Source organism: Taurulus bubalis, assembly GCF_910589615.1.
Source record: "Taurulus bubalis genome assembly, chromosome: 8".
NCBI classification, from domain to species: Eukaryota; Metazoa; Chordata; class Actinopteri; order Perciformes; family Cottidae; genus Taurulus; species Taurulus bubalis.
Window position 1 is genome coordinate 100,168 of NC_136596.1, and position 25,934 is coordinate 126,101.

At 45.8% G+C, this 25,934-nt stretch overlaps 2 protein-coding genes across 2 annotated transcripts; one reads left to right on the plus strand and one right to left on the minus strand.

Annotated features, from left to right (window-relative positions):
- The first annotated feature begins 662 nt into the window (after positions 1-662).
- On the plus strand, positions 663-3,690 carry endog (endonuclease G). Its single transcript, XM_079222996.1, has 6 exons — positions 663-884; positions 1,954-2,147; positions 2,653-2,794; positions 2,880-2,989; positions 3,062-3,143; positions 3,261-3,690. Exons 1-6 carry the CDS (start codon positions 702-704, stop codon positions 3,456-3,458), a joined length of 909 nt encoding a protein of 302 aa, XP_079079122.1. The 5' UTR covers positions 663-701; the 3' UTR covers positions 3,459-3,690.
- A 2,505-nt stretch (positions 3,691-6,195) lies between these two features.
- LOC306740453 (transcription termination factor 1-like) lies at positions 6,196-22,119 on the minus strand. The gene is made up of 11 exons (XM_079222609.1): positions 22,087-22,119; positions 19,722-20,149; positions 19,431-19,555; positions 18,779-18,964; positions 16,617-16,695; positions 16,386-16,510; positions 16,096-16,291; positions 7,501-7,593; positions 7,274-7,339; positions 6,852-6,937; positions 6,196-6,673 (listed from the first exon to the last, which is right to left on the minus strand). Exons 2-11 carry the CDS (start codon positions 20,117-20,119, stop codon positions 6,408-6,410), a joined length of 1,620 nt encoding a protein of 539 aa, XP_079078735.1. The 5' UTR covers positions 20,120-20,149; positions 22,087-22,119; the 3' UTR covers positions 6,196-6,407.
- Between the last annotated feature and the right edge of the window lie 3,815 nt (positions 22,120-25,934).

Here is a 25,934-nt window from a genome sequence, read left to right on the forward strand (position 1 = left end):
CTCAGTATTGTTTAGTCTTTACTACAGACTCAGTATTGTTTAGTCTTTACTACAGACTCAGTATTGTTTAGCTTGAGATGAGCCAGTTCTGATCAGAGTCGATCGGCGGCGATCAACGCGCAATGCATGCTGGGTAGATTTGTGTCATGCACACGTGGTCAACGATAATCCCACGAGATCAAGGCGGCTGTCGATTTCAGAGTCAGGCGCCGCAGTAGCTCTCCACCGACTGCGTGGTCCAATGCATGATGGGAAACGCGAGTGAGAGCTGATTGGCTCTTAGATCTGACAGCAAACACCACGTGTTTTAAAATCCTTGTTTTATGTGTAGTTTAATACCAGTAGTCATGTATTTCACAGGCAGACATTAAAGAACAAATGATGCAGCTACACACATTCATATGAATATATATTTATATACTCATGAATAAATCAGAACGTGATCTGCAAACTACAAGTAGACAAAAGTTCGATACTAAGAGGAAGTCACTTTTTCTGTGACTTCCTGTGTTTACTTTGAAGTCAGCTGACACCTGACGATGATGATGATGATGACTCCAGGAGAGAAGCTCTATTGAACGAGCCTATTGTTTCATTAAAAAAGAAAGGAAAGAAAAGGAAAGGAAAGATGTATTTGTTACCGGAGGTCGTTTCCGGTCAGGCTGACGTCATCAGAGCGCGTCAGCTGATCCGCAGGCAGCATGACGCGGTGGATCCGGACCGGAGCGACCTTGTTGTTCGGAGCGGGAATCGGTGCTTCAGTGAGCCGCCTGCCGAGCGTCAGAGGCGGGGCAGAGGAGGAGGAGAGACCCGGTCCTCTGCTGGGTCTGCTGGGCTCAGTCCCGCTGGTCCCGGTCCCGAGGGTCCAGGCCTCCGAGCTGACGGTGCGTGCGTGTGAGCGGCTGTAATCTATTAAAGAGCAGCAGTGTGTTCAGTTCAGCTCTAATGAATACAACAAGGCAAAGTACTGCCTGTAAAGACTTCATATACATGAAGAGAATACTTTACTAGTTTAGCAGCTCTTACAGTAAAGACAACCATAGAAACATTCACATCACAAGTAGACGGATACATAAGTGGAGCATCATGAAGTGCACGTGCCATTGAATATTGTTCAGCAGCTAGTGCTAGTGTCCTCACTAGTGTCCTCAGCTTTGGGGTCTATACATTTGACAGCCTGTGGGTAAAAGCCGTTTTGTAGTCTGTGTGTGTTAATTGTCCTTTATCTCCTTCCACATGGAAGGGGAGCAAACAGTGCATGTCCAGGGTGGGTGGGTTCTTTCTTACAGAGCCGGCCAGCGTATAGGTCACTGAGGGGGTTGTGTGGTGCCATCCTCACCATCCGCTGCAGATCCCTCCTGTCCCACCGTGCAGCTAGCAGACCACACCGTGCAGCTAGCAGACCACACCGTGCAGCTAGCAGACCACACAGTGCAGCTAGCAGACCACACCCTGCAGCTAGCAGACCACACCCTGCAGCTAGCAGACACACAGTGCAGCTAGCAGACCACACCGTGCAGCTAGCAGACCACACCGTGCAGCTAGCAGACCACACCGTGCAGCTAGCAGACCACACCGTGCAGCTAGCAGACCACACAGTGCAGCTAGCAGACCACACCGTGCAGCTAGCAGACCACACCCTGCAGCTAGCAGACACACAGTGCAGCAACAGGTCAGGAGGCTCTCAATGGAAGTTTATCAGCAGGTGTTGAGGAAGGTGAGCCTGCTTCAGCTTCCTGAGGAAGTAGAGCCTCTGCTGGGCCTTCCCCACCTGATGGGAGATGTTTATTGTATATACAATATAATATATAATCGTCTGCTTGAATGAAACTTTATTCAGTGGGAACAAACTGAGCAGTGTCGCTTTGTCAAGTTTAATTCATTGAATGTGAATGATTAGATTGTCCGTTTTTAACAAAGAACTTTCTTTCTCCGTCTTCACCTGGTGTCCAGGTGAGTCCAGGTGGGTCAGGAACTCTGATGAAGTACGGCTTCCCCTCATTGGCCAACATCAAAACCAGAGAGTCCTATGTCACCTCGTACGACCCCCGCACACGCACTGCATCCTGGGTAATAGAGAGGCTGAACCCCGCCTCCCTGAATGGCCCATCAGACAGGAAATACTGCAACTTCAAGGAGGACGACAGGTGAGACAGGAAGTAGAGTCAGACAGGAAGTAGAGTCAGACAGGAGGCGGAGTCCTCTCGTCAGACAGGAAGTAGAGTCAGACAGGAGGCGGAGTCCTCTCGTCAGACAGGAAGTAGAGTCAGACAGGAGGCGGGGTCCTCTCGACAGACAGGAAGTAGAGTCAGACAGAAGGCAGGGGTCCTCTCGACAGACAGGAAGTAGAGTCAGACAGGAGGCGGAGTCCTCTCGTCAGACAGGAAGTAGAGTCAGGCAGGGGTCCTCTCGACAGACAGGAAGTAGAGTCAGACAGGAGGCGGAGTCCTCTCGTCAGACAGGAAGTAGAGTCAGGCAGGGGTCCTCTCGACAGACAGGAAGTAGAGTCAGACAGGAGGCGGAGTCCTCTCGTCAGACAGGAAGTAGAGTCAGACAGAAGGCAGGGGTCCGCTCGACAGACAGGAAGTAGAGTCAGACAGGAGGCGGAGTCCTCTCGTCAGACAGGAAGTAATGCCCCCTCTCCCCCCCCAGCGTGCATGTCTTCCACAGGTCAACCAATGCAGACTTCAGGGGGAGTGGCTTCGACAGAGGTCACCTGGCAGCTGCAGCCAATCACAAGTGGAGTCAGAAAGCTATGGAAGACACCTTCTACCTGAGCAACGTAGCCCCACAGGTGAACACACACACACACACACACACAGTATATGTAACGAGTGCAACACTGCCTGAGAGGCTCTGATGATGTCATTGCTGTCCAGAACCCTCACCTGAACCAGAAGACCTGGAACAATCTGGAGCAGCTTTGTCGCTCTCTCACCAAACATTACCTCAACGTCTACGTCTGCACCGGCCCGCTCTACCTGCCCAGGTAACCGCTTCTTCTTCTGTGGTGTGGGAGGAGCTACAGGATGACATCACCAGGTGTGTGTGTGTCTTTCAGGCAGGAAGCTGATGGGAAACTCTACGTTAGATATCAGGTTCTAGGACGGAACCACGTCGCCGTGCCGACACACTTCTTCAAGGTGAGTCCATCTTTCTGAGGAGGAGGAGGAGGAGGAGGAGGAGGAGGAGGATGATGATGATGATGATGATGATGATGAAGACCAGCTGATGGGTCCTCCTGTCCTGTCCCTCCTCAGGTGCTGATCCTGGAGCAGGCAGACGGCAGGGGGGTGGAGCTTCGGTCGTACGTTTTACCCAACGAGCCAATCGATGAGAAGGTGCCTCTGGATCGCTTCCTGGTTCCCATAGAAACCATCGAGAGAGCGTCAGGACTCCATTTTGTCCCAAACATCATGAAGAGGACCAGCAGCCTACAGGCCATCACTGCCAGATGAACTACCCACAATGCACTTATGTACTCTTCATATGGACTTCCTGCTGGACGACTCTGGAAACTCACCATGTGATCATGTGACATCTGTTGTTTGTATGGATCTGAATGTTTGTAGAGAAATATTTTATGATTATAGATTCTAAATATGTGTTAGTGTCGATGAAAACATATTAATTATTTAATATATCTAAACCTGATCCTCAATGTCTTTAAATAAATACATGAAAACACGATTTACTTATCTTTACATCCTAATTTAACAACTTTAATCTGGACTAAAGGTCTTGAGAGAGATTTAAGCCCACTTCTCCTGTCTTTACATGTGGGATTCCACAGGGTTCAGTGTTAGGCCCACTTCTCCTGTCTTTACATGTGGGACTCCACAGGCTTCAGTGTTAGGCCCACTTCTCTTGTCTTTACACGTTGGACTCCACAGGGTTCAGTTTTACCTGCTGCAGTACTCCTGCCTCAGACTGGCCTGGATAATCCTCTGGATAACTGGACTGTTGGACCACCGTAGAACAGCTACGGGAACAATTTAGGGTTAAGTGTCTTGCTCAAGGACACATTGACATGGGCTAGCGGAGCCGGGGATCGAACCGCCGGTGCTCTGATTGAAGGACGACCCTGCTCACCACTGAGCCACAGTCGCCCATGGACTGTGCAGCAGAGTATATATCCTGCAGTTGGAAGATGGATCAACAGCGTCTCGTTTCATAGAGCCCTTACTATGTTTAATAGGTTTGTTGAACTTGTTTTTTCATTATCATGGGTCACGTTCTGATTTTTCCTCATTGTAATACTTATAATATTATTGGGTGAATAAAATCCCTATTTCCTCCAGCTTTACCCGCCCTCCCAGTTCTATGGGACCCAGGCCCTTCACATGTGGTGGCATCAGCAGTAAGAGGTGCAGGGAAAGATGCTTGTTTCTCTCTCTTCCCTTTGTGAACATGGAAAGGGCCCAAGGGGGGAAAGCACTGACACTTGAGAGCAGGATGCGTTGAAGGAACAGTCTGCTGCTGAAGAGGAAGGAGCGGGAGGCGGAGCCAGGTCCTTGGAAAATGGAGGAGCCCCGGGAGTCCACCATTGTCTATCTAAAGCGTTGCAGCATCAGTTCAATCCGCTTCAGGAAGAGGTGTAGAGGATAAGCCCCTGTCCAGTAACCCAGATAATAAGGCCATGTCCCGTAACCCAGAGGATAAGGCCATGTCCCCTAACCCAGAGGATAAGGCCATGTCCCCTAACCCAGAGGATAAGGCTATGTCCTGTAACCCAGAGGATAAGGCCATGTCCCCTAACCCAGAGGATAAGGCCATGTCCCCTCACCCAGAGGATAAGGCCATGTCCCCTCACCCAGAGGATAAGGCCATGTCCTGTAACCCAGAGGATAAGGCCATGTCCTGTAACCCAGAGGATAAGGCCATGTCCTGTAACCCAGAGGATAAGGCCATGTCCTGTAACCCAGAGGATAAGGCCATGTCCTGTAACCCAGAGGATAAGGCCATGTCCCCTAACCCAGAGGATAAGGCCATGTCCTGTAACCCAGAGGATAAGGCCATGTCCCCTAACCCAGAGGATAAGGCCATGTCCCCTAACCCAGAGGATAAGGCAATGTCCTGTAACCCAGAGGATAAGGCCATGTCCCCTAACCCAGAGGATAAGGCCATGTCCTGTAACCCAGAGGATAAGGCCATGTCCCCTCACCCAGATGATAAGGCCATGTCCTGTAACCCAGAGGATAAGGCCATGTCCTGTAACCCAGAGGATAAGGCCATGTCCCCTAACCCAGAGGATAAGGCCATGTCCCCTAACCCAGAGGATAAGGCCATGTCCCCTAACCCAGAGGATAAGGCTATGTCCCCTCACCCAGAGGATAAGGCCATGTCCCCTCACCCAGAGGATAAGGCCATGTCCTGTAACCCAGAGGATAAGGCCATGTCCCCTAACCCAGAGGATAAGGCCATGTCCCCTAACCCAGAGGATAAGGCCATGTCCCCTAACCCAGAGGATAAGGCCATGTCCTGTAACCCAGAGGATAAGGCCATGTCCCCTCACCCAAAGGATAAGGCCATGTCCCCTCACCCAGAGGATAAGGCCATGTCCCCTCACCCAGAGGATAAGGCCATGTCCTGTAACCCAGAGGATAAGGCCATGTCCCCTCACCCAGAGGATAAGGCCATGTCCTGTAACCCAGAGGATAAGGCCATGTCCTGTAACCCAGAGGATAAGGCCATGTCCCCTAACCCAGAGGATAAGGTACTGTCCCCTAACCTACTGCTCAGACAAGTCTCCCATAATAGTTCCACAGCATTACATTGAACTACTCATATTGGGCTTTTAGACTCATGGAGTGGATAATGATGATGCTCTCGAATATGATGAATATAATATACATGATAATATCATGAAGTCAAAGGGTCTAGTTCTCAAAAATAGGACTTAAATCTACAAAGAGGTTTGGCAGCCTTGAGGTGAGACGAGAACCCAAAAGAAGTACATGTTGAGTGGGAAGTGGGTTGAGACCTCCCCTGAGCTGAGGTTTCTCTTTTATCTCTTTCCATGCTCATTTATCAATGTTTGTGTGTTGGATTATATTTGTTTTTTTAAGTTCTATATACATGAAATAAAGTTAAACCACAATATGTCAAAAAAATATTTCATTACAACATTAAAGACATAAAATATCAGAAACATCAGAAAATCAAACATTAGGATCTTCAAAATAAAATCCGCAGTATTTATCCACCGGAGGCAGCAATGCACTTTCTGTCTCCTGGAGATGAAAAGAAGAAATGAAAAGATGTCGTCCGTCCTGCTCAGCTTTAATGTGACGAGCTTCAATAACACACTGGGCTGCCAATCAATATTCTTTCTTTGAATATATATATTTGACAATAAAAATGTATATTTGATTGTGAGCCGGGCCGCCGTCAGGATTTAACCCGGCTTAGTCCCACTGACAGGAAGTCCGTCCACTGAGGGGACAGCCAATCACACTCCTTTGTTTGTCTCTATCTGCGTCCCATTGGCCGGCGGTCAGCTGACTGTTGTCCAGCTCCATGAAGTCGTCGTCTTCGTCGCGTGAGGAGACGACGTCCGACAGCAGGAAGCGTCTCTCCTCCTGCGCCTCCTCCCGGATCGTCTCCACCTTCAGCCTCCTCAGCTTCCTCTCCAGGACCGGAGCCAGGTTCAGCTGCAGGAAGTCGATGATCTCTGAGGAACAGGAAGTGACATCACAGTTTACGTCAGCGTGGGCACGTCAACAGGTGCAGTGTTTGTCTTCTGCGAATCAATAATACTGCATAAGTACTGCAGTACTGACTGGTGAAGTACTGCAGAACTAATGAAGTATTGCAGTACTAGTGAAGTAGTGAAGTACTGCAGTACTGACCTCCGTAGGGCAAGCTGGTCCAGTTAGGAACTCCGGAGACTTTCATTCTGTGGAAACTCTTCTGAACGCACACAGAAGTCACTTTCCTGAAAGAAGAACACACTTAGTATTAATGCCACGTACACACCAGTATTACTGCTACTACTGTCACACTGTAGTACTACTTCTCAGAGCTGTGTACAATACTCAATACTGAAATATATCAATAATACTTTCATCAGCCCCATCATTGGCTGGTGATGTTCACCCGTCCATGTCCTATAAACTATTACAGGTGAACATGTTGGATGGAATAATAATTTGTGTGCGATTTGTTATTATTGTGAAAATATAATTAATAATTGTTCCTGCATAACAATAACACCCATTTACTTCTATATTTTCTTTATTTTATCTATTGATTGGTGACAGTTTGACCTCACCCGATAGTCTGAGCAACCTCCTCCCAGTCGATTTCTGCCATGTCATCCACACGCATGTTGTACAGCCTGAAACACAGATACTGTTGTTGTTTTCATTGTTGTTGAAATTATAACATTTTCTGAGTCAAGGCAATTTCTGTTTTCGTTAGCTTAGCATGAAGGCCTGTATTGGCCTTTCAAAAGAAAGGTTGACTTTTATTTTGAAAGGACGTGTCATGTGATCTTACGTTTGGATGAGCCGGATTTTAGTGTCAAGTCCTTCAGGTCCTCTATTGAAGGTGGAGACACCTGCAGCCAGTTTAACCCCAACGATGGAGAACCTGAAACACACCAGAGACCTGAAGACCTGGAGACCTAAAGACCTGGAGACCTAAAGACCTAGACACCTGGAGACTTAAAGACCTGAAGACCTAGAGACCTAGAGACCTAAAGACCTGGAGACCTAAAGACCTAGACACCTGGAGACTTAAAGACCTGAAGACCTAGAGACCTAGAGACCTAGAGACCTGGAGACCTGGAGACCTGGAGACCTAAAGACCTGGAGACCTAAAGACCTGGAGACCTAGAGACCTGGAGACCTAGAGACCTGGAGACCTGGAGACCTGAAGACCTGGAGACCTGGAGACCTGTAGACCTGGAGACCTAAAGACCTGGAGACCTGTAGACCTGGAGACCTGGAGACATGAAGACATGAAGACCTGTAGACCTGTAGACCTGGAGACCTGGAGACATGGAGACCTAAAGACCTGGAGACCTAAAGACCTGGAGACCTGGAGACCTGAAGACCTAGAGACCTGAAGACCTAGAGACCTGAAGACCTAGAGACCTGAAGACCTGGAGACATGAAGACATGGAGACCTAGAGACCTGGAGACCTAGAGACCTGGAGACATAGAGACCTACAGAGCTAAAGACCTGGAGACCTGGAGACCTAGAGACCTAGAGACCTAAAGACCTGGAGACCTAGAGACCTAGAGACCTAGAGACCTAGAGACCTAAAGACCTGGAGACCTAAAGACCTGGAGACATAAAGACCTAAAGACCTAGAGACCTAAAGACCTGGAGACCTAAAGACCTGGAGACCTAAAGACCTGGAGACCTAGAGACCTGGAGACCTAGAGACCTGGAGACCTGAAGACCTGGAGACCTGGAGACCTGTAGACCTGGAGACCTAAAGACCTGGAGACCTGTAGACCTGGAGACCTGGAGACATGAAGACATGAAGACCTGTAGACCTGTAGACCTGTAGACCTGGAGACATGAAGACATGGAGACCTAAAGACCTGGAGACCTAAAGACCTGGAGACCTGGAGACCTGAAGACCTAGAGACCTGAAGACCTAGAGACCTGAAGACCTGGAGACATGAAGACATGGAGACCTAGAGACCTGGAGACCTAGAGACCTGGAGACATAGAGACCTACAGAGCTAAAGACCTGGAGACCTGGAGACCTAGAGACCTAGAGACCTAGAGACCTAAAGACCTGGAGACCTAGAGACCTAGAGACCTAGAGACCTAGAGACCTAGAGACCTAAAGACCTGGAGACCTAAAGACCTGGAGACCTAGAGACCTGGAGACCTACAGACCTGGAGACCTAGAGACCTAGAGACCTAGAGACCTGGAGACATGAAGACATGAAGACATGAAGACCTGAAGACCTGGAGATCTGAAGACCTGGAGACCTAAAGACCTGGAGACCTAAAGACCTGAAGACCTGGAGCAGACGCTGTGCAGACGCTTTTCTGCTTGCTCTCGCCCCTGTTTGCATTTTTCTGCTAATACCTTCCGATATTCTTGTTTTTTCTTCTGTGAGAATCTTTGAGCAGCAGCTCCCGGACACTTGAAAACCACTGGGACTCTACTTTTCTATAGATTTGGCTGGCTATTGCCCTAATTCTGCTGGTTTAAAGATAAATTGCTATAGGCTACTTAGCAGCTAAGCTAAAGGCTACTTAGCAGCTAAGCTAAAGCTATGGAGCAGCAAGATGCCATCCCTCTCCATGGACAACTACTACAAACTCCTGCAGAAGATTGCAGTTTTGGAAACAAAAATCCACCGAATAGAAGTGAACGTGGAGGTAAATGGACTGTGTCAGAATGATACCACTTTACCATGGACTCAAAATCCTGTACAAATGCAAGCTAAGACACAGCTAACTAGCACCACCAGGCCTAATAAGAAACAGGAGGGCTGTGTAGCTGTTAACGAAACCTCAAATGGTAGTCCTCCCTGGAACTCTGTCGGTGCAAAGCCGAAGAGGCATTCACACCCTCGGGATGTGGGAGGACGACTACCAGGACGACTAACAGGCAGAGCCCAGCACCCTGAGATCTCAGATGCGACTGGCTGGCCTGCACTACCACGCAGGCAAAATTCCTCCTCAACCCCGATACGCAGCTGGACACAGCAGAAAACAGCTGGGAAAAGTAAAACCAGCAAAGAAACTCCACAACAACCAAGCCTACAACTTAAAAACAGATTCGCTCCACTGTCGCAGGATCCTAAATCTGATGATCTGGATAAGCAGCTATCTTCACAAAGCAGGGTAAGAACCGAACATAAAAGGCCGAAGGAAAAGACTGGGCCTGAGACTCTGATCGTTGGAGACTATGCTGTAAAAGATGTCCGAACGATGTGCAGCAAGAATACCTAAATACTCTGCTTTCCGACAGATATGGTGTCTAACATGAGAGATAAAATCCTGGACATCATGGCTGACCATCCCACGGTGAAAAACCTCACTGTGCATACGGGAAGCTGTGATATTGTGAAACAAGAGTCTGAAGTTCTGAAGCGAGACTTTATTGACTTGTTAAACACAGTCAGCTCTGTCAATGCTGAGGTGTTTATCAGTGGCCCTCTTCCACCAGCCAGGAGAGGAGAGGAAAGATTCAGCAGGCTGTTGGAACTGAACAGATGGCTGTCAACTGCATGCACTGACCATACAGTACATTTTATCAACTGCATGTACTGACCATACAGTACATTTTATCAACGGCATGTACTGACCATACAGTACATTTTATCAACGGCATGCACTGACCATACAGTACATTTTATCAACGGCATGTACTGACCATACAGTACATTTTATCAACGGCATGTACTGACCATACAGTACATTTTATCAACGGCATGCACTGACCATACAGTACATTTTATCAACGGCATGCACTGACCATACAGTACATTTTATCAACGGCATGCACTGACCATACAGTACATTTTATCGACAATTTTTACATTTTCTGGGAGCGTATACATCTTTTTAAGGCAGATGGAGTTTGCCTGAACAAGTCAGGGGTAAAACTCTTCACCTCTAACTTATTTTTCTTCCTGCGTCACTCGTCTGTTCCCACTGCCAAGGACAGGAGACAAGAGGAATCTAAACAAGAGAAAACCACACAGCATCGCCGTGGAGACCTCATGGGAAGGAAGCCAAAGGAGAGCCAAGAGGAGGAGTCTCCACCCTCATCATCAAGGATTGATTTCCCTCTCGGAGAGGACGGGTCTTTACTTCCCTCACCAGCACCTACTTCCAGCCCACACTTCATCCAGGTCCCTCTCCTCTCTACTCTCTCCATCCTCCCCCCTCATGGAGTTCACTGACCGCATGAACGAGATGGTCATTGCTGGAACCAAATTCACTCCCCTCCGCATAACCACTTCCCGTATTAAAACCCCTCCAGCTAGACCTCCGTCACTGGTTCTAAATGCTTTGACGCAAACACCGAAGTCAAAGCGTCGTGCCCCTCCCCCGCCTCCACAACATCTCCACAACCATCCTCTATCTCCACGACCTGATATAGACATTGGTTGATATCTTTTGGGTCCGGACTACAAGGTTAATGACACCACTGATTATCTACAGGAACAGTCGGGTCCTGTATGAAGTTAACCTTCTTAATTCCTGTCCTGACTTATCGAAAAGGAAAGGTGAGGCTGCGAAGAAACATTAGTAAATCTGCAAATTTATCCAATTTAACATTCATTCCTCGTCAGCCTGTCCAAAGAAATAGGGCAAATATAGTTTTAAACAAATTAAACTTAGCTTTATTAAGGTCTCTGTCAGGAAAAACATTTTTAATCAATGATTTCATTATTAGGCACAAACTTGATTTTTTGTTTTTAACCGAAACTTGGTTAGACCAAGATAACAGTGCAGCTGTTCTTATTGAAGCAACACCTCCCAACTTCAGTTTCATGAGTGAAACAAGAGCGCATAAGAAAGGAGGTGGAGTTGCTATTTTAAATAATGAGTCTCTTCAATGCAAGCAGATGTCTTTTGGTCATTTTACTTCCTTTGAATATGTGGCTCTCAATTCCACGCAAGTTTTATTCCTCAACATTTACAGACCACCTAAATACTGTGCAACCTTCTCTGACGAGTTTACTGAACTGCTGTCTATAATCTGTATTGATTTTGATTGTGTTGTCATTGTTAGTGATTTTAATATGCATGTTGATAATCCCCAGGACAGAGGGTCTATAGAGCTCTGTGGTGTCCTTGATAACTATGACCTGACTCAGCATGTAACAGGTCCCACCCACAACCAGGGGAACACTCTAGACCTAATCATCACCAAAGGTCTGGACATTTCCCAGGTTGCTGTGACTGATGTTGCACTCTCTGATCATTCCTGTGTTTTCTTTGAGAGTGTAATCTCCCTGCACACAAATGTCCAAACCAAGGTTGTGACAAAGCGTTACATCACTGAAAACACCAGTGAACTATTTATTCAGAGGTTCTGCTCCACACCAGCCCTCTCTTGCATCTCAGTCAATGAGCTTGTGGATGGCTTCAATTCTAAAGTTAAAAATGTTATTGACGCCATTGCCCACTAAGGTGAAGGTTGTCTCGGGTAAGAAAAGATCCCCTTGGAGAAATGCCACGCTGGTCAGAATAGAGAAAAGAGAGGGTCGGAAAGCTGAACGCAGGTGGCGAAAAACTAATCTCCAGGTTCACTGTGGTATCTATAAAGAGAGACTTCACAATTATAATTTGGAACTTAGAAATGCAAGACAGGCCTTCTTCTCTGACATCATAACCAAAAACAAAAACAAAACACGCGCCTTATTTGCTACCGTGGACAGGCTAACAAACCCTCCGGTGTCGGTAACGGCTACGCTCCAATCCACCTGGGCATGCAATCAATTTGCCTCCTATTTTGCTGATAAAATTCAGAGAATTAGACAAGCAGTCGGTGGCTCCACATCAACCACAGGATATGTGTTGTCCCCATCTTTAAATAGCATCCATTCAAATATCATGACACAATTTCACTCAATTAACCAAAGAAGCCTGGAAGACATTATACAACATCTGAACACATCCTCCTGCTGCTTGGATATTCTACCAACACACTTTTTCAAAAATATTTCACACTGCATGACCACTGATCTTTTACAAACTGTAAACACATCCCTTCTCTCAGGTGTCTTCCCACAAGCCCTAAAAACTGCAGTTATTAAACCACTTCTAAAGAAGGCTAGTTTAGACCCCGAAATAATGAAAAACTATAGACCAATATCAAACCTCCCATTCTTAAGTAAAATAATGGAAAAAGCGGTTTTTCAACAGCTGAACAACTTCTTGGCTGAAAATAACTGTTTCGATGTCTTCCAGTCCGGCTTTCGTCAGCACCACAGTACTGAAACTGCTCTTGTTAAGGTTTTCAACCACATCACTTAAACACAGACAGTGGCAGAATCTCAGTCTTAGTATTACTGGATCTAAGTGCTGCATTCGACACGGTTGATCATGACATACTACTCGACAGACTGAAAGTCTGGGTAGGACTCTCTGGCGCAGCACTTAACTGGTTTGAATCCTACTTGAAGGACCGACAATACTTTGTGTCGGTAGTTAATTACACATCAGAGCTGACTAGGATGACATGTGGTGTTCCCCAAGGTTCAATACTGGGGCCTCTTCTGTTCAACATCTACATGCTTCACTGGCTCAGATTATGAAAAACAACAAAGTGTGTTATCATAATTATGCAGATGACACACAACTCTACATAACTATATCACCAGGGGACTATAGACCCATACAAGGGCTGGCTAAATGCATTGAAGAAATCAATAACTGGATGTGCCAGAATTTTCTTCAATTAAATCAAGATAAAACAGAAGTAATTGTTTTTGGTCCCAAGGACGAACGATTGAAAGTCAGCGCTCAGCTTCAATCACTGATGTTTAAAACCTCAAACCAAGCCAGAAATCTAGGTGTAGTTATGGATTCAGACCTCAACCTGAACAGCCATATCAAGACAATTACAAAATCAGCCTACTACCACCTGAAGAATATATCAAGGGTTAGAGGACTTATGTCTCAACAGGATCTGGAGAAACTTGTCCATGACTTTATCTTCAGTAGACTGGACTACTGTAACGGTGTGTTCACAAGTCATTTATCTTCAGGAGACTTGACTACTGTAACGGTGTGTTCACAGGTCATTTATCTCCAGTAGACTTGACTACTGTAACGGTGTGTTCACAGGTCATTTATCTTCAGTAGACTTGACTACTGTAACGGTGTGTTCACAGGTCATTTATCTTCAGTAGACTTGACTACTGTAACGGTGTGTTCACAGGTCATTTATCTTCAGTAGACTTGACTACTGTAACGGTGTGTTCACAGGCCATTTATCTTCAGTAGACTTGACTACTGTAACGGTGTGTTCACAGGTCATTTATCTTCAGTAGACTTGACTACTGTAACGGTGTGTTCACAGGCCGCTGTAAAAAGTCAATCAGAAAGCTGCAGCTGATTCAGAACGCTGCAGCTGGAGTCCTCACTAAGACCAGGAAAGTGGATCACATCACTCCAGTTCTGAGGTCTTTGCACTGGCTCCCGTCAAACAAAGAATTGACTTTAAAATCCTGCTGCTGGTTCATAAAGCACTGAATGGTTTAGGGCCTAAGTATGTTTGAGATCTGCTGCTACCTTATGAACCATCCTGACCCTCAGGTCGTCTGGGACGGGTCTACTTTCTGTTCCAAGAGTCAGAACTAAACATGGAGAAGCAGCGTTCAGCTTTTCTGCTCCACACATCTGGAACAAGATCCTGAAAGCTGCAGGTCTGCTGAGACCCTCAGCTCCTTTAAGTCCACATTGAAGACTTTTCTGTTTGCTGTTGTCTTTAATTGAACCAGATTCAATTACTGCATCTCACTACTGCATTTTATTTCTTAAACTGCACTGCAACTTTTATTCAACTTTTATTTTTTATGTTTCTTTTTCTACTTTTATTTTGCTTTTTGACTGTTTTAATGTTTTCTTAACTGTTTTTAAATCTGCATTATGTTTTGATGCTTTTAATGGTTTTATGTGAAGCACTTTGAATCGCCTTGTTGTTGAAATGTGCTATACAAATAAACTTGCCTTGCCTTGCCTTGCCTTGGAGACCTGGAGACATGAAGACCTGGAGACAAAAATACCTACAGACCTACAGACCTAAAGACCTAGAGGCATAAAGACCTGGAGACCTGGAGACATAAATACCTGGAGACATAAAGACCTAGAGACCTGGAGACCTAAAGACCTGGAGACCTAGAGACCTAGAGACCTAGAGACCTGGAGACCTGGAGACCTGGAGACCTGGAGACATACAGCCTGGAGAACTAAAGACCTGGAGACTTGGAAACCTAAAGACCTGGAGACCTGGAGACCCGGAGACATAAAGACCTGGAGAGCTAAAGACCTAGAGGCCTGGAGACCTGGAGACCTGGAGACCTAAAGACCTGGAGACCTACAGACCTAAAGGCCTGGAGACCTAAAGACCTGGAGACCTGGAGACCTACATACCTGGAGACTTGGAGACCTAAAGACCTGGAGACCTAAATACCTGGAGACCTAAAGACCTAAAGACCTGGAGACCTACAGACCTAAAGACCTGGAAACCTACAGACCTAAAGACCTGGAGACCTACATACCTGGAGACCTAGAGACCTAGAGACCTAAAGGCCTGGAGACCTAAAGACCTGGAAAACTGGAGACCTAAAGACCTACAGACCTAAAGACCTGGAGATCTAAAGACCTGGATACATAGAGACCTAAAGACCTGGAGACCTAAAGACCTAAAGACCTGGAGACCTACAGACCTAAAGACCTGGAGATCTAAAGACCTGGAGACATAAAGACCTAAAGACCTAGAGACCTAAAGACCTGGAGACCTAAAGACCTGGAGACCTAAAGACCTGGAGACCTGGAGACCTGGAGACCTAAAGACCTGGAGACCTAAAGACCTAAAGACCTGGAGACCTACATACCTGGAGACCTACAGACCTGGAGACCTAAATACCTGGAGACCTAAAGACCTGGAGACCTAAAGACCTGGAGACCTGGAGACATGGAGACCTAAAGACCTGGAGACCTAAAGACCTGGAGACCTAAAGACCTGGAGACCTAAAGACCTGGAGACCTGGAGACATGGAGACCTAAAGACCTGGAGACCTAAATACCTGGACACCTGGAGACTTAAAGACCTGGAGACTTAAAGACCTGGAGATCTAAAGCGATTCTGCTTTCCCAGCTCAGCGTCACGCAGAATTGCGGCGAATTTTCCGTGCGGCGTCATTCTGTGCGTTGGCTTTGCACGTAATCTAAAGAAATGTGCAACACTCTAGGTGTGAACGCAGCATTAGACTTGGACCTGGACCTGAAACTCAGCTGTCATATCAGCACGGCTGACAGCATCACATATATATATATTATTATTGTATCTGCATGTTTAGGTGTTGCACTTGAATCTCCTCATGGGTCTGTACCAGTCCAGAGCACCAGTCCAGTATCAGACCCAGCAGGTGTACTGACCACTTGAGCCGACACTGGGTCCAGGATCTGGTCTCGACCGCCTCACTGATCTTCTTCCAGGGCAGGTTGTTACACAGCTGGTCCCTGCTCAGACCAGGATCCGCAGAGTTCTGATGGACCAGAACCTTAAGGTGACCCTCTAGAGCCTGCTTCAATCTGGACACCTCATCTGAGCTCCATGCACCACGGCCTGTAGCTGGATGGACACACACACACACACACACACACACACATAATGAATGTGTCTGAAGGGTTCTAACAGAACCTCAGAACCAGGACCAGGTGTTTACCGGTGTGGGCGAAGCGCTTCTGTAAGGCCAACATGCTGCGGTTCATCTTCTCAGAAATCGCCTTCCAGTCGTTACCATGGAGGTTCTGTAACTTCTTCAGAGAACGCACCTCCTCCTTTGAGAACCTGAGAGAGGACACCCACACGTAGAACATGAACACACAGAACCCCCACGTGTAGATACAGAGGGTTCTAGTCTGAGAACAGAAACCGCTTCAGTTTGACCTCTGACCTTCCATTGTAGTTCCTGTCGTCAAACATCTTCACGGCTCTCATGTAGACCTGTTGACACGTACGAGGAAGTCCCTCAGCTGGAGAGACAGACAGGCAGAGAGACAGACAGGCAGAGAGACAGGCAGAGAGAGACAGATGGGTAACAGGAGTAAAGTTACAGAGTTTATATTAAAACCTGTGTGGTTTGTATCATAATGTTTTATATTAACTGAATGTCTTTACAGACTATAAAGACTACAATAACACACAGACTACAGTACTACACAGACTACAGTACCACACAGACTACAGTACCACACAGACTACAGACTACAGAACCACACAGACTACAGTACCACACAGACTACAGACTACAGTACCACACAGACTACAGTACCACAAACTCAGACTACAGTACCACAGACTCAGACTACAGTACCACACAGACTACAGTACCACACAGACTACAGTATCACACAGACTCAGACTACAGTACCACACAGACTACAGTATCACACAGACTCAGACTACAGTACCACACAGACTACAGTACCACTCAGACTATAGTACCACTCAGACTACAGCACCACACAGACTACAGTACCACACACAGACTACAGTACCACACAGACTACAGTATCACACAGACTACAGTACCACACAGATTACAGTACCACACAGACTCAGACTACAGTACCACACAGACTACAGTAGCACACAGACTCAGACTACAGCACCACACAGACTACAGTACCACACACAGACTACAGTACCACACAGACTACAGTACCACACAGACTACAGTATCACACAGACTACAATACCACACAGACTACAATACCACAGACTACAGTACTACAGTACCACACAGACTACAGTACTACACAGACTACAGTACCACACACAGACTACAGTACCACACAGACTACAGTACCACACAGACTACAGTATCACACAGACTACAGTACCACACAGACTACAGTATCACACAGACTACAATACCACACAGACTACAGTACCACAGACTACAGTACTACAGTACCACACAGACTACAGTACTACACAGACTACAGTACCACACACAGACTACAGTATCACACAGACTACAGTATCACACAGACTCAGACTACAGTACCACACAGACTACAGTACCACACACAGACTACAGTACCACACACAGACTACAGTACCACACAGGCTACAGTACCACACAGACTCAGACTACAGTACCACACAGACTACAGTACCACAGACTCAGACTACAGTACCACACAGACTACAGTACCACACACAGACTACAGTACCACACACAGACTACAGTACCACACAGACTACAGTATCACACAGACTCAGACTACAGTACCACACAGACTACAGTACCACACAGACTCAGACTACAGCACCACACAGACTACAGTACCACACACAGACTACAGTACCACACAGACTACAGTACCACACAGACTACAATACCACACAGACTACAATACCACAGACTACAGTACTACAGTACCACACAGACTACAGTACTACACAGACTACAGTACCACACACAGACTACAGTACCACACAGACTACAGTACCACACAGACTACAATACCACACAGACTACAGTACCACAGACTACAGTACTACAGTACCACACAGACTACAGTACTACACAGACTACAGTACCACACACAGACTACAGTATCACACAGACTACAGTATCACACAGACTCAGACTACAGTACCACACAGACTACAGTACACCACACAGACTACAGTACCACACAGACTACAGTACCACACAGACTACAGTACCACACAGGCTACAGTACCACACAGACTACAGTACTACACAGACTACAGTACCACACAGACTACAGTACTACACACAGACTACAGTACCACACAGACTACAGTACCACAGACTACAGTACCACACAGATTACATTACTACACAGACTACAGTATCACACAGACTCAGACTACAGTACCACACACAGACTACAGTACCACACACAGACTACAGTATCACACAGACTACAGTACCACACAGACTACAGTCCCACACAGACTACAGTACCACACAGACGACAGTACCACACAGACTACAGTATCACACAAACTACAGTACTACAGCACTACAATAGTGCATCATCAGGAGGACCATCCTGATGAAGATGTTTGTTTACGTACCAATCCTCTCCAGGAAGTGATGTTGTGCTTTAAGTCTCTTGATCTCCACCTCCTGCTCTTTGTACCTCATTGGGAACAGCAGCTGATTGGCCGAGCTGATGCCCGTCAGAGCCAGGAAGTCTGCCACATTCTGCCGAATCTGCTGATTCTCCTGCTTGGAGTAGCGGCCCCACCGCAGACGCACACCTGAGGGCGTGGAACAGGGGAACTTATTAAGTGAAGTATTAGTACCTTGATGCTGGAGGTTTTCGCCGTATTAGAAACTTGTTGCTTCTGTATTTGACCATTATTTTTTGGAGCATTAGTATCTTGTTATTTAAAGTATTTGAAGCGCTGCAGGTCATGTCTAAGCAGTTTAAAGTATTTGCTGTGATAGTATACCATTTGAAGTATGTGCAGTATATGCCTCTTGTTGTTTAGACTATCTGAAGCTCTGTAGATGGCATCTCCTTGATTTAAGGGCTTGCTGTATTAGTACCTTGTTGTTAACAGTATTTAGTATCTTGTTGTTACCAGTACCTCCACCATATTAGTACCTTGTTGTTACCAGTATTTAGTACCTTCTTGTTACCAGTACCTCCACCATATTAGTACCTTGTTGTTACCAGTATTTAGTACCTTCTTGTTACCAGTACCTCCACCATATTAGTACCTTGCTTTTTGAAGTTCTTTAAGCGATGCAGGTCGTATTTCAGCAGTTTGGTGATCTGAGCGACTGATTTCTTCTTGACGTCTGGAATAAACTCCTGCAGCTCAGTCAACAATGCACGGTACTCCCTAAAACACAGGAAGTACACGTTTATCCCTAAAACACAGGAAGTACACGTTTATCCAGACTCTGATTGGACCAGAACCACACTGCAGTCTTGTTTCTATTGTTAAACACATGACATCACACGTCTTGTTTCTATTGTTAAACACCACAAAGAGGAAGATAACTCACGGATCTTCTTCTGCAGGTGTTCTTCTTGTATTCTTCTCTCCTTCCTGTATCAGCTCTTCCACCACACTCCCATCCTTCTTCTTCTTCAGCTCAGTGTGGTTATGGTCCGTTGATACCGTGGATACGCCATTCTCAATCAGCCCGCTCTTCTCCTCCTTCTTCTCCTCCTTCTTCTTCTTCTTCTTCTCCTTCTTCTTCCTCTCCTTCTTCCTCTCCTCTGTCTCACTGGTTTCTACGGTGACCGGCGTCTCCTCGACCACTTCCTGCTTCCTCTCCTTCTTCCTTTTCTTCTTCTTCTTCTTCTTCTTCTCTCCTCTCTCAGGTGTATCCACGTCCACAGGTAGAGGACACTCCTCCACTTCTGACCTTCTCTTCTTCTTCTGGGAGGGAGGAGTCATGATGGAGGAGCAGAAAGAGAAAGTTTGAAGCTGTAAAACAAGAAACACAATGGTGAGTTGAAATTTTCCAACTCTGGTGAAAAATTGAGTTGCGCCAGCCAATCAGTGTCAGCCAATCAGCGTTGAGAAGCTCCGCCCCTCATCACCCGTCCTGAATCTAACTGCTGCTGGGGGAGTGCTTCATTCAGACGCTGTTGTGGGACTACGGATAATATATATATATATATATATATATATATATATATATATATATATATATATATATATATATATATATATATACACACACACATATATATATATATATATATATATACACACACATATATATATATATATATACACACATATATATATATATATACACACACATATATATATATATATACACACATATATATATATATATATATATATATATATATATATGTATTATGAACCCAGACAGCATGGAAATAACCACTAGTTCTGCTTTATACTTGTATGTGGAGTTTACACAACCAGCATAAAGTAGAACTAGTGGTCATTTCCATGCTGGATGAAGGCAACGGTAAAGTTTTTAGGGAGATAAGCCACGCCCCCTTTCAGGCGCGAGTAACATTCACGACGCGTTTGGTGCGAACGCAGCTTTAAAAATAATAATGTTATTTATAAAGCACATTTCACAGACAAAAGAGGTCACAAAGCGCTGTGCAGTTTAAAAAACACAGTAAAACAAATAGTGACAATAAATAAATAAAACAGACAAAAAGCTGGTCATTTCAGGTATTTAAAACAAACGCCAGCGTAAACAGGTGAGTCTTGAGTTGTTGTTTTTAATAGACAGCACTGAATCAGCAAACCGGATTGGAGCAGGCAGTGCGATCCAGAGCTGCTGCTCAAAGGATCGTCACCTTTAGACGAGCGAGTGGGACGGACAGGATGTTCAGCTGGTTGGACCTGAGGTTGGACCTGAGGTTGGACCTGAGGTTGGACCTGAGGTTGGACCTGAGGTTGGACCTGAGGTTGGACCTGAGGTTGGACCTGAGAATGGGGTGATGTGAGACTTTTATAGCTTTTTAGAGGTTTATAGCAGATTCACTGAGGAGGAAAGTGCGTTGCTGTAATCAATACATGAAGAGATGAAGGCATGAATGATCATCTCTAATTCAGCCGTAGATACAACAGATCTCAGTGGAATGTTTCGTAGAAGAAGAAACAGGATCTGGAAGCTGCTTCACATGGGGGTCAAAAGGATTTCTCAAATATTACCCTGAGATTACGCAGCTCTGGTGGACAGCAGAGGAGAGTGGACCAATGCTCTGCGTGATCATAGGACAGCTTCACCAGGGGCAACAGCTAGACCTCCGTCTTAGTTTCATGTTGTAAGCAGTTTACTGTCCAGTCTTCAATAGCATCTACACAGTCTATCAGGCTGGTAACCTGAAGGCCTCACTGGGTTTAAGAGACATGGAGTTGGATATCATCTGTATATAGATGATAAGCAACATTATAGGTTTTAATGATCTGTCCCAGAGGTAATAAATATAAAGAAAACAACAGAGGCCCCAGGATCGAGCCCTGCGGTGCCTCACAAGGCAGTGAGAGTCCCACTCACATTCTCCACCAGACGGTAAAGCTTCTGTTAGAGAGGTGAGAGGAGAACCACTCCATACACATATAGATATGTTATTATAGCTATAATATCATATAGATATGTTATTATAGCTATAATATAGCTATGTTATTATAGCTATAATAACATATCGATATGATATTATAGCTATAATAACATATCTATATGTTTGAGGTGAGGAGCTACAGTTGAGTGAGCACAACCAGACCTAACCCTCATCAATGAAGTAGGTCAGCTACGTGTTACACTCATCAGTAGAAGAGGTACTAGAGCGACTTAGACCGGGTCTCACATCGAGAACCGGGTCACACTTAGAACAGGTCCAGACTTAGACCGGGTCTCACGTACTCACCGTCTCAAACTCCTCTGCGGCTCCACGCGGAAAGCTTCTTGTTTACTTCCGGTTTATTATCAGCGCATGCGCAGGTCGTCTTTAAAGAGCAGCAGGGAGGAGGTCTCACTCTGACGGAGTTTCGGAGCCCTTTGTCAGTGGTGACAAAAGTACTGCACTTTGGTAGTTTTACTATTGTACTTTAAAGAGTATTTGTACATGAACATCTGGTTATATTGTACTTGAAAGAGTATTTGTACATGAACATCTGGTTCTATTGTACTTTAAAGAGTATTTGTACATGAACATGAACATCTGGTTTGTATGTTTGTCACTGAGTTTGTTCAGAGGAAGATATTAAAGAGACAGTATAGGTTCGTTGGAGATGAGCCAGATCAGCGTTCAAGGGGCCCTGTGAGGTCCTTCAGGTGGGTCCAACAGGGGCCCTGTGAGGTCCTTCAGATGGGTCCAACAGGGGCCCTGTGAGGTCCTTCAGGTGGGTCCAACAGGGGCCCTGTGAGGTCCTTCAGGTGGGTCCAACAGGGGCCCTGTGAGGTCCTTCAGGTGGGTCCAACAGGGGCCCTGTGAGGTCCTTCAGGTGGGTCCAACAGGGGCCCTGTGAGGTCCTTCAGGTGGGTCCAACAGGGGCCCTGTGAGGTCCTTTAGATGGGTCAACACCAGTCTCTCAAAGGATTTCATGACCGGACGTCATGGCGACGGGTCTGTAGTCATGTAGTCCTGTGATGAGGATTTCTTGGGGACCGGGATGATCATGCAGCGCTTGAAGCAGGAAGGACTTTACACAGCTCCAGTGACCGGTTGAAGATCTGCGTGAAGATAGACAGCACAGACTTTCAGGCAGGAGGGACACCGTCTGGGCCCGGAGCCTTCCTGTTCTTCTGTCTGTGAAAGTTTACCGGGACCGTAGTGTTACCTGGACCATAGTGTTATCTGGACCATAGTGTTACCTGGACCATAGTGTTACCTGGACCATAGTGTTATCTGGACCATAGTGTTATCTGGACCGTAGTGTTACCTGGACCATAGTGTTACCTGGACCGTAGTGTTACATGGACCATAGTGTTACCTGGACCGTAGTGTTATCTGGACCGTAGTGTTACATGGACCGTAGTGTTACCTGGACCGTAGTGTTACATGGACCGTAGTGTTACCTGGACCATAGTGTTACCTGGACCGTAGTGTTACATGGACCATAGTGTTACCTGGACCATAGTGTTACCTGGACCGTAGTGTTACCTGGACCGTAGTGTTACCTGGACCATAGTGTTACCTGGACCATAGTGTAACATGGACCATAGTGTTACCTGGACCGTAGGGTTATCTGGACCGTAGTGTTACCTGGACCGTAGTGTTACCTGGACCATAGTGTTATCTGGACCGTAGTGTTACCTGGACCATAGTGTTACCTGGACCATAGTGTTATCTGGACCGTAGTGTTACCTGGACCATAGTGTTACCTGGACCATAGTGTTATCTGGACCGTAGTGTTACCTGGACCATAGTGTTACCTGGACCGTAGTGTTACCTGGACCATAGTGTTACCTGGACCATAGTGTTATCTGGACCGTAGTGTTACCTGGACCATAGTGTTACCTGGACCATAGTGTTACCTGGACCGTAGTGTTACCTGGACCATAGTGTTACCTGGACCATAGTGTTATCTGGACCGTAGTGTTACCTGGACCATAGTGTTACCTGGACTGTAGTGTTACCTGGACCATAGTGTTATCTGGACCGTAGTGTTACCTGGACCATAGTGTTATCTGGACCGTAGTTTTACCTGGACCATAGTGTTACCTGGACAATAGTTTTACCTGAACCACGAATCCACGAACTTTCTCCTCCGCAGGTCAAAAAAGGTACATTTTCTTATGATGAGTACTTTTATGTAATTTAGCTGCGAGTACTTCTGTACTTTCATTCAAGTAAAGTTCCTCTTTCATTTTGGACCTGGTGTGTGTGTGTGTGTGTGTGTGTGTGTGTGTGTTCTTTAATCATACACAACAATGTTGTCACACAATGATCTTTATTCAAAGTCCAGTTTATTTTCACTACAAATTAATCTCCTAGGTATCTAAGTTGTTACAGCCGTGTTTACTCCTCATCTGGTCATCGGTTGGTCAAAATTAAATAAAAACGGAATCTGATGTGTGTTAAATAAATATATTTAGAAAGTCAGTAGCATGTTACAAGACGATGTAGATTGATTTACACTACATGACAGAAGGGTTAGGGTTAGAGAACAGGGAACCAGGACTGGTCTTGGTTCAGGTCCAGGTTAGGGTTAGAGAACAGGGAACCCAATAAGAGAAAATTGGTGAATGAAACTAATTCTTTAAACTTCTACGTGCCACGTAAGAAGGAATCTGTTCAAGTATTATTATCTCATCGTGTGTGTCATTGAACCAACAAGTTTAACATTAGTACAGATGATTAAAATATCTCAAATGATGAGCCTTGTTACGTACATGTTTGTCAGATAACAGTCTTCTTCTCCACTGCTGAGGATAACGTGAAATGATGTAAAGCGTCAGAAAAACATTCATCCATAGCGTTAACAACAAGCTCTAAATGCAACCAGTAACCAAAAAGAGTCCCATAGGAGACCAACGGCTGGTCTCAGGTCAGCCTTCAAGGTGCGTTGACTGCAATCAGTTTTGAGTCAGCATGGTTTTCACAGCAAGACGCTCTGGATTCTGATTTCATTCTGAAACCTGCAGCCAGACGGATTCCCAAAGACATCCAAAGCGTCCTGAAGACAAGACCCCTCTTCGGCCGCACAGTCTGACGGTCAGGAACAGGACGTGCAGTCTTCCCAGGCCACTAGGAGCTCAGTGGGGCTCCGATGAACTCTTTCAGACTCGGCTTCTTATCTCTGATGAGGATGAGGATGAGGATGGGGATGTTGATGTTGACGGGCGTCCTCAGGGTTTGTCGACAGCAGCGAGGCTCTCTGCTCGTCCATTCTCCTGGACTGAACCCTCTGAATCAAACTGAAGAACTCCTGCTGACCTTCAGGAACTGAAACCACCACGTCATCCAGATCAGGAAGGGGGTACCTCTGGTCCTCCATCCTGTGAGACTGGAGACAAACCCCGTGAGACGGGACGACGGGGAGGAAGACTGGAATTACCCCACTGCCCTCCAGACTCCTGCCTTATATACATATTCTTATATATATATATATATATATATATATATATATATATATATATATATATATATATATATATATATATATTTGGATATAATTATATTTATATATATATATGTATATGTATATATATATATATATATATATATATATATATATATATATATATATATATATACTCACCTAAAGGATTATTAGGAACACCATACTAATACTGTGTTTGACCCCCTTTCGCCTTCAGAACTGCCTTAATTCTACGTGGCATTGATTCAACAAGGTGCTGAAAGCATTCTTAAGAAATGTTGGCCCATATTGATAGGATAGCATCTTGCAGTTGCAGAGATTTGTGGGATGGACATCCAGGGCACGAAGCTCCCGTTCCACCACATCCCAAAGATGCTCTATTGGGTTGAGATCTGGTGACTGTGGGGGCCATTTTAGTACAGTGAACTCATTGTCATGTTCAAGAAACCAATTAGAAATGATTGGAGCTTTGTGACATGGTGCATTATCCTGCTGGAAGTAGCCATCAGAGGATGGGTACATGGTGGCCATAAAGGGATGTACATGGTCAGAAACAATGCTCAGGTAGGCCGTGGCATTTAAACCATGCCCAATTGGCACTAAGGGGCCTAAAGTGTGCCAAGAAAACATCCCCCACAACATTACACCACCACCAGCCTGCACAGTGGTA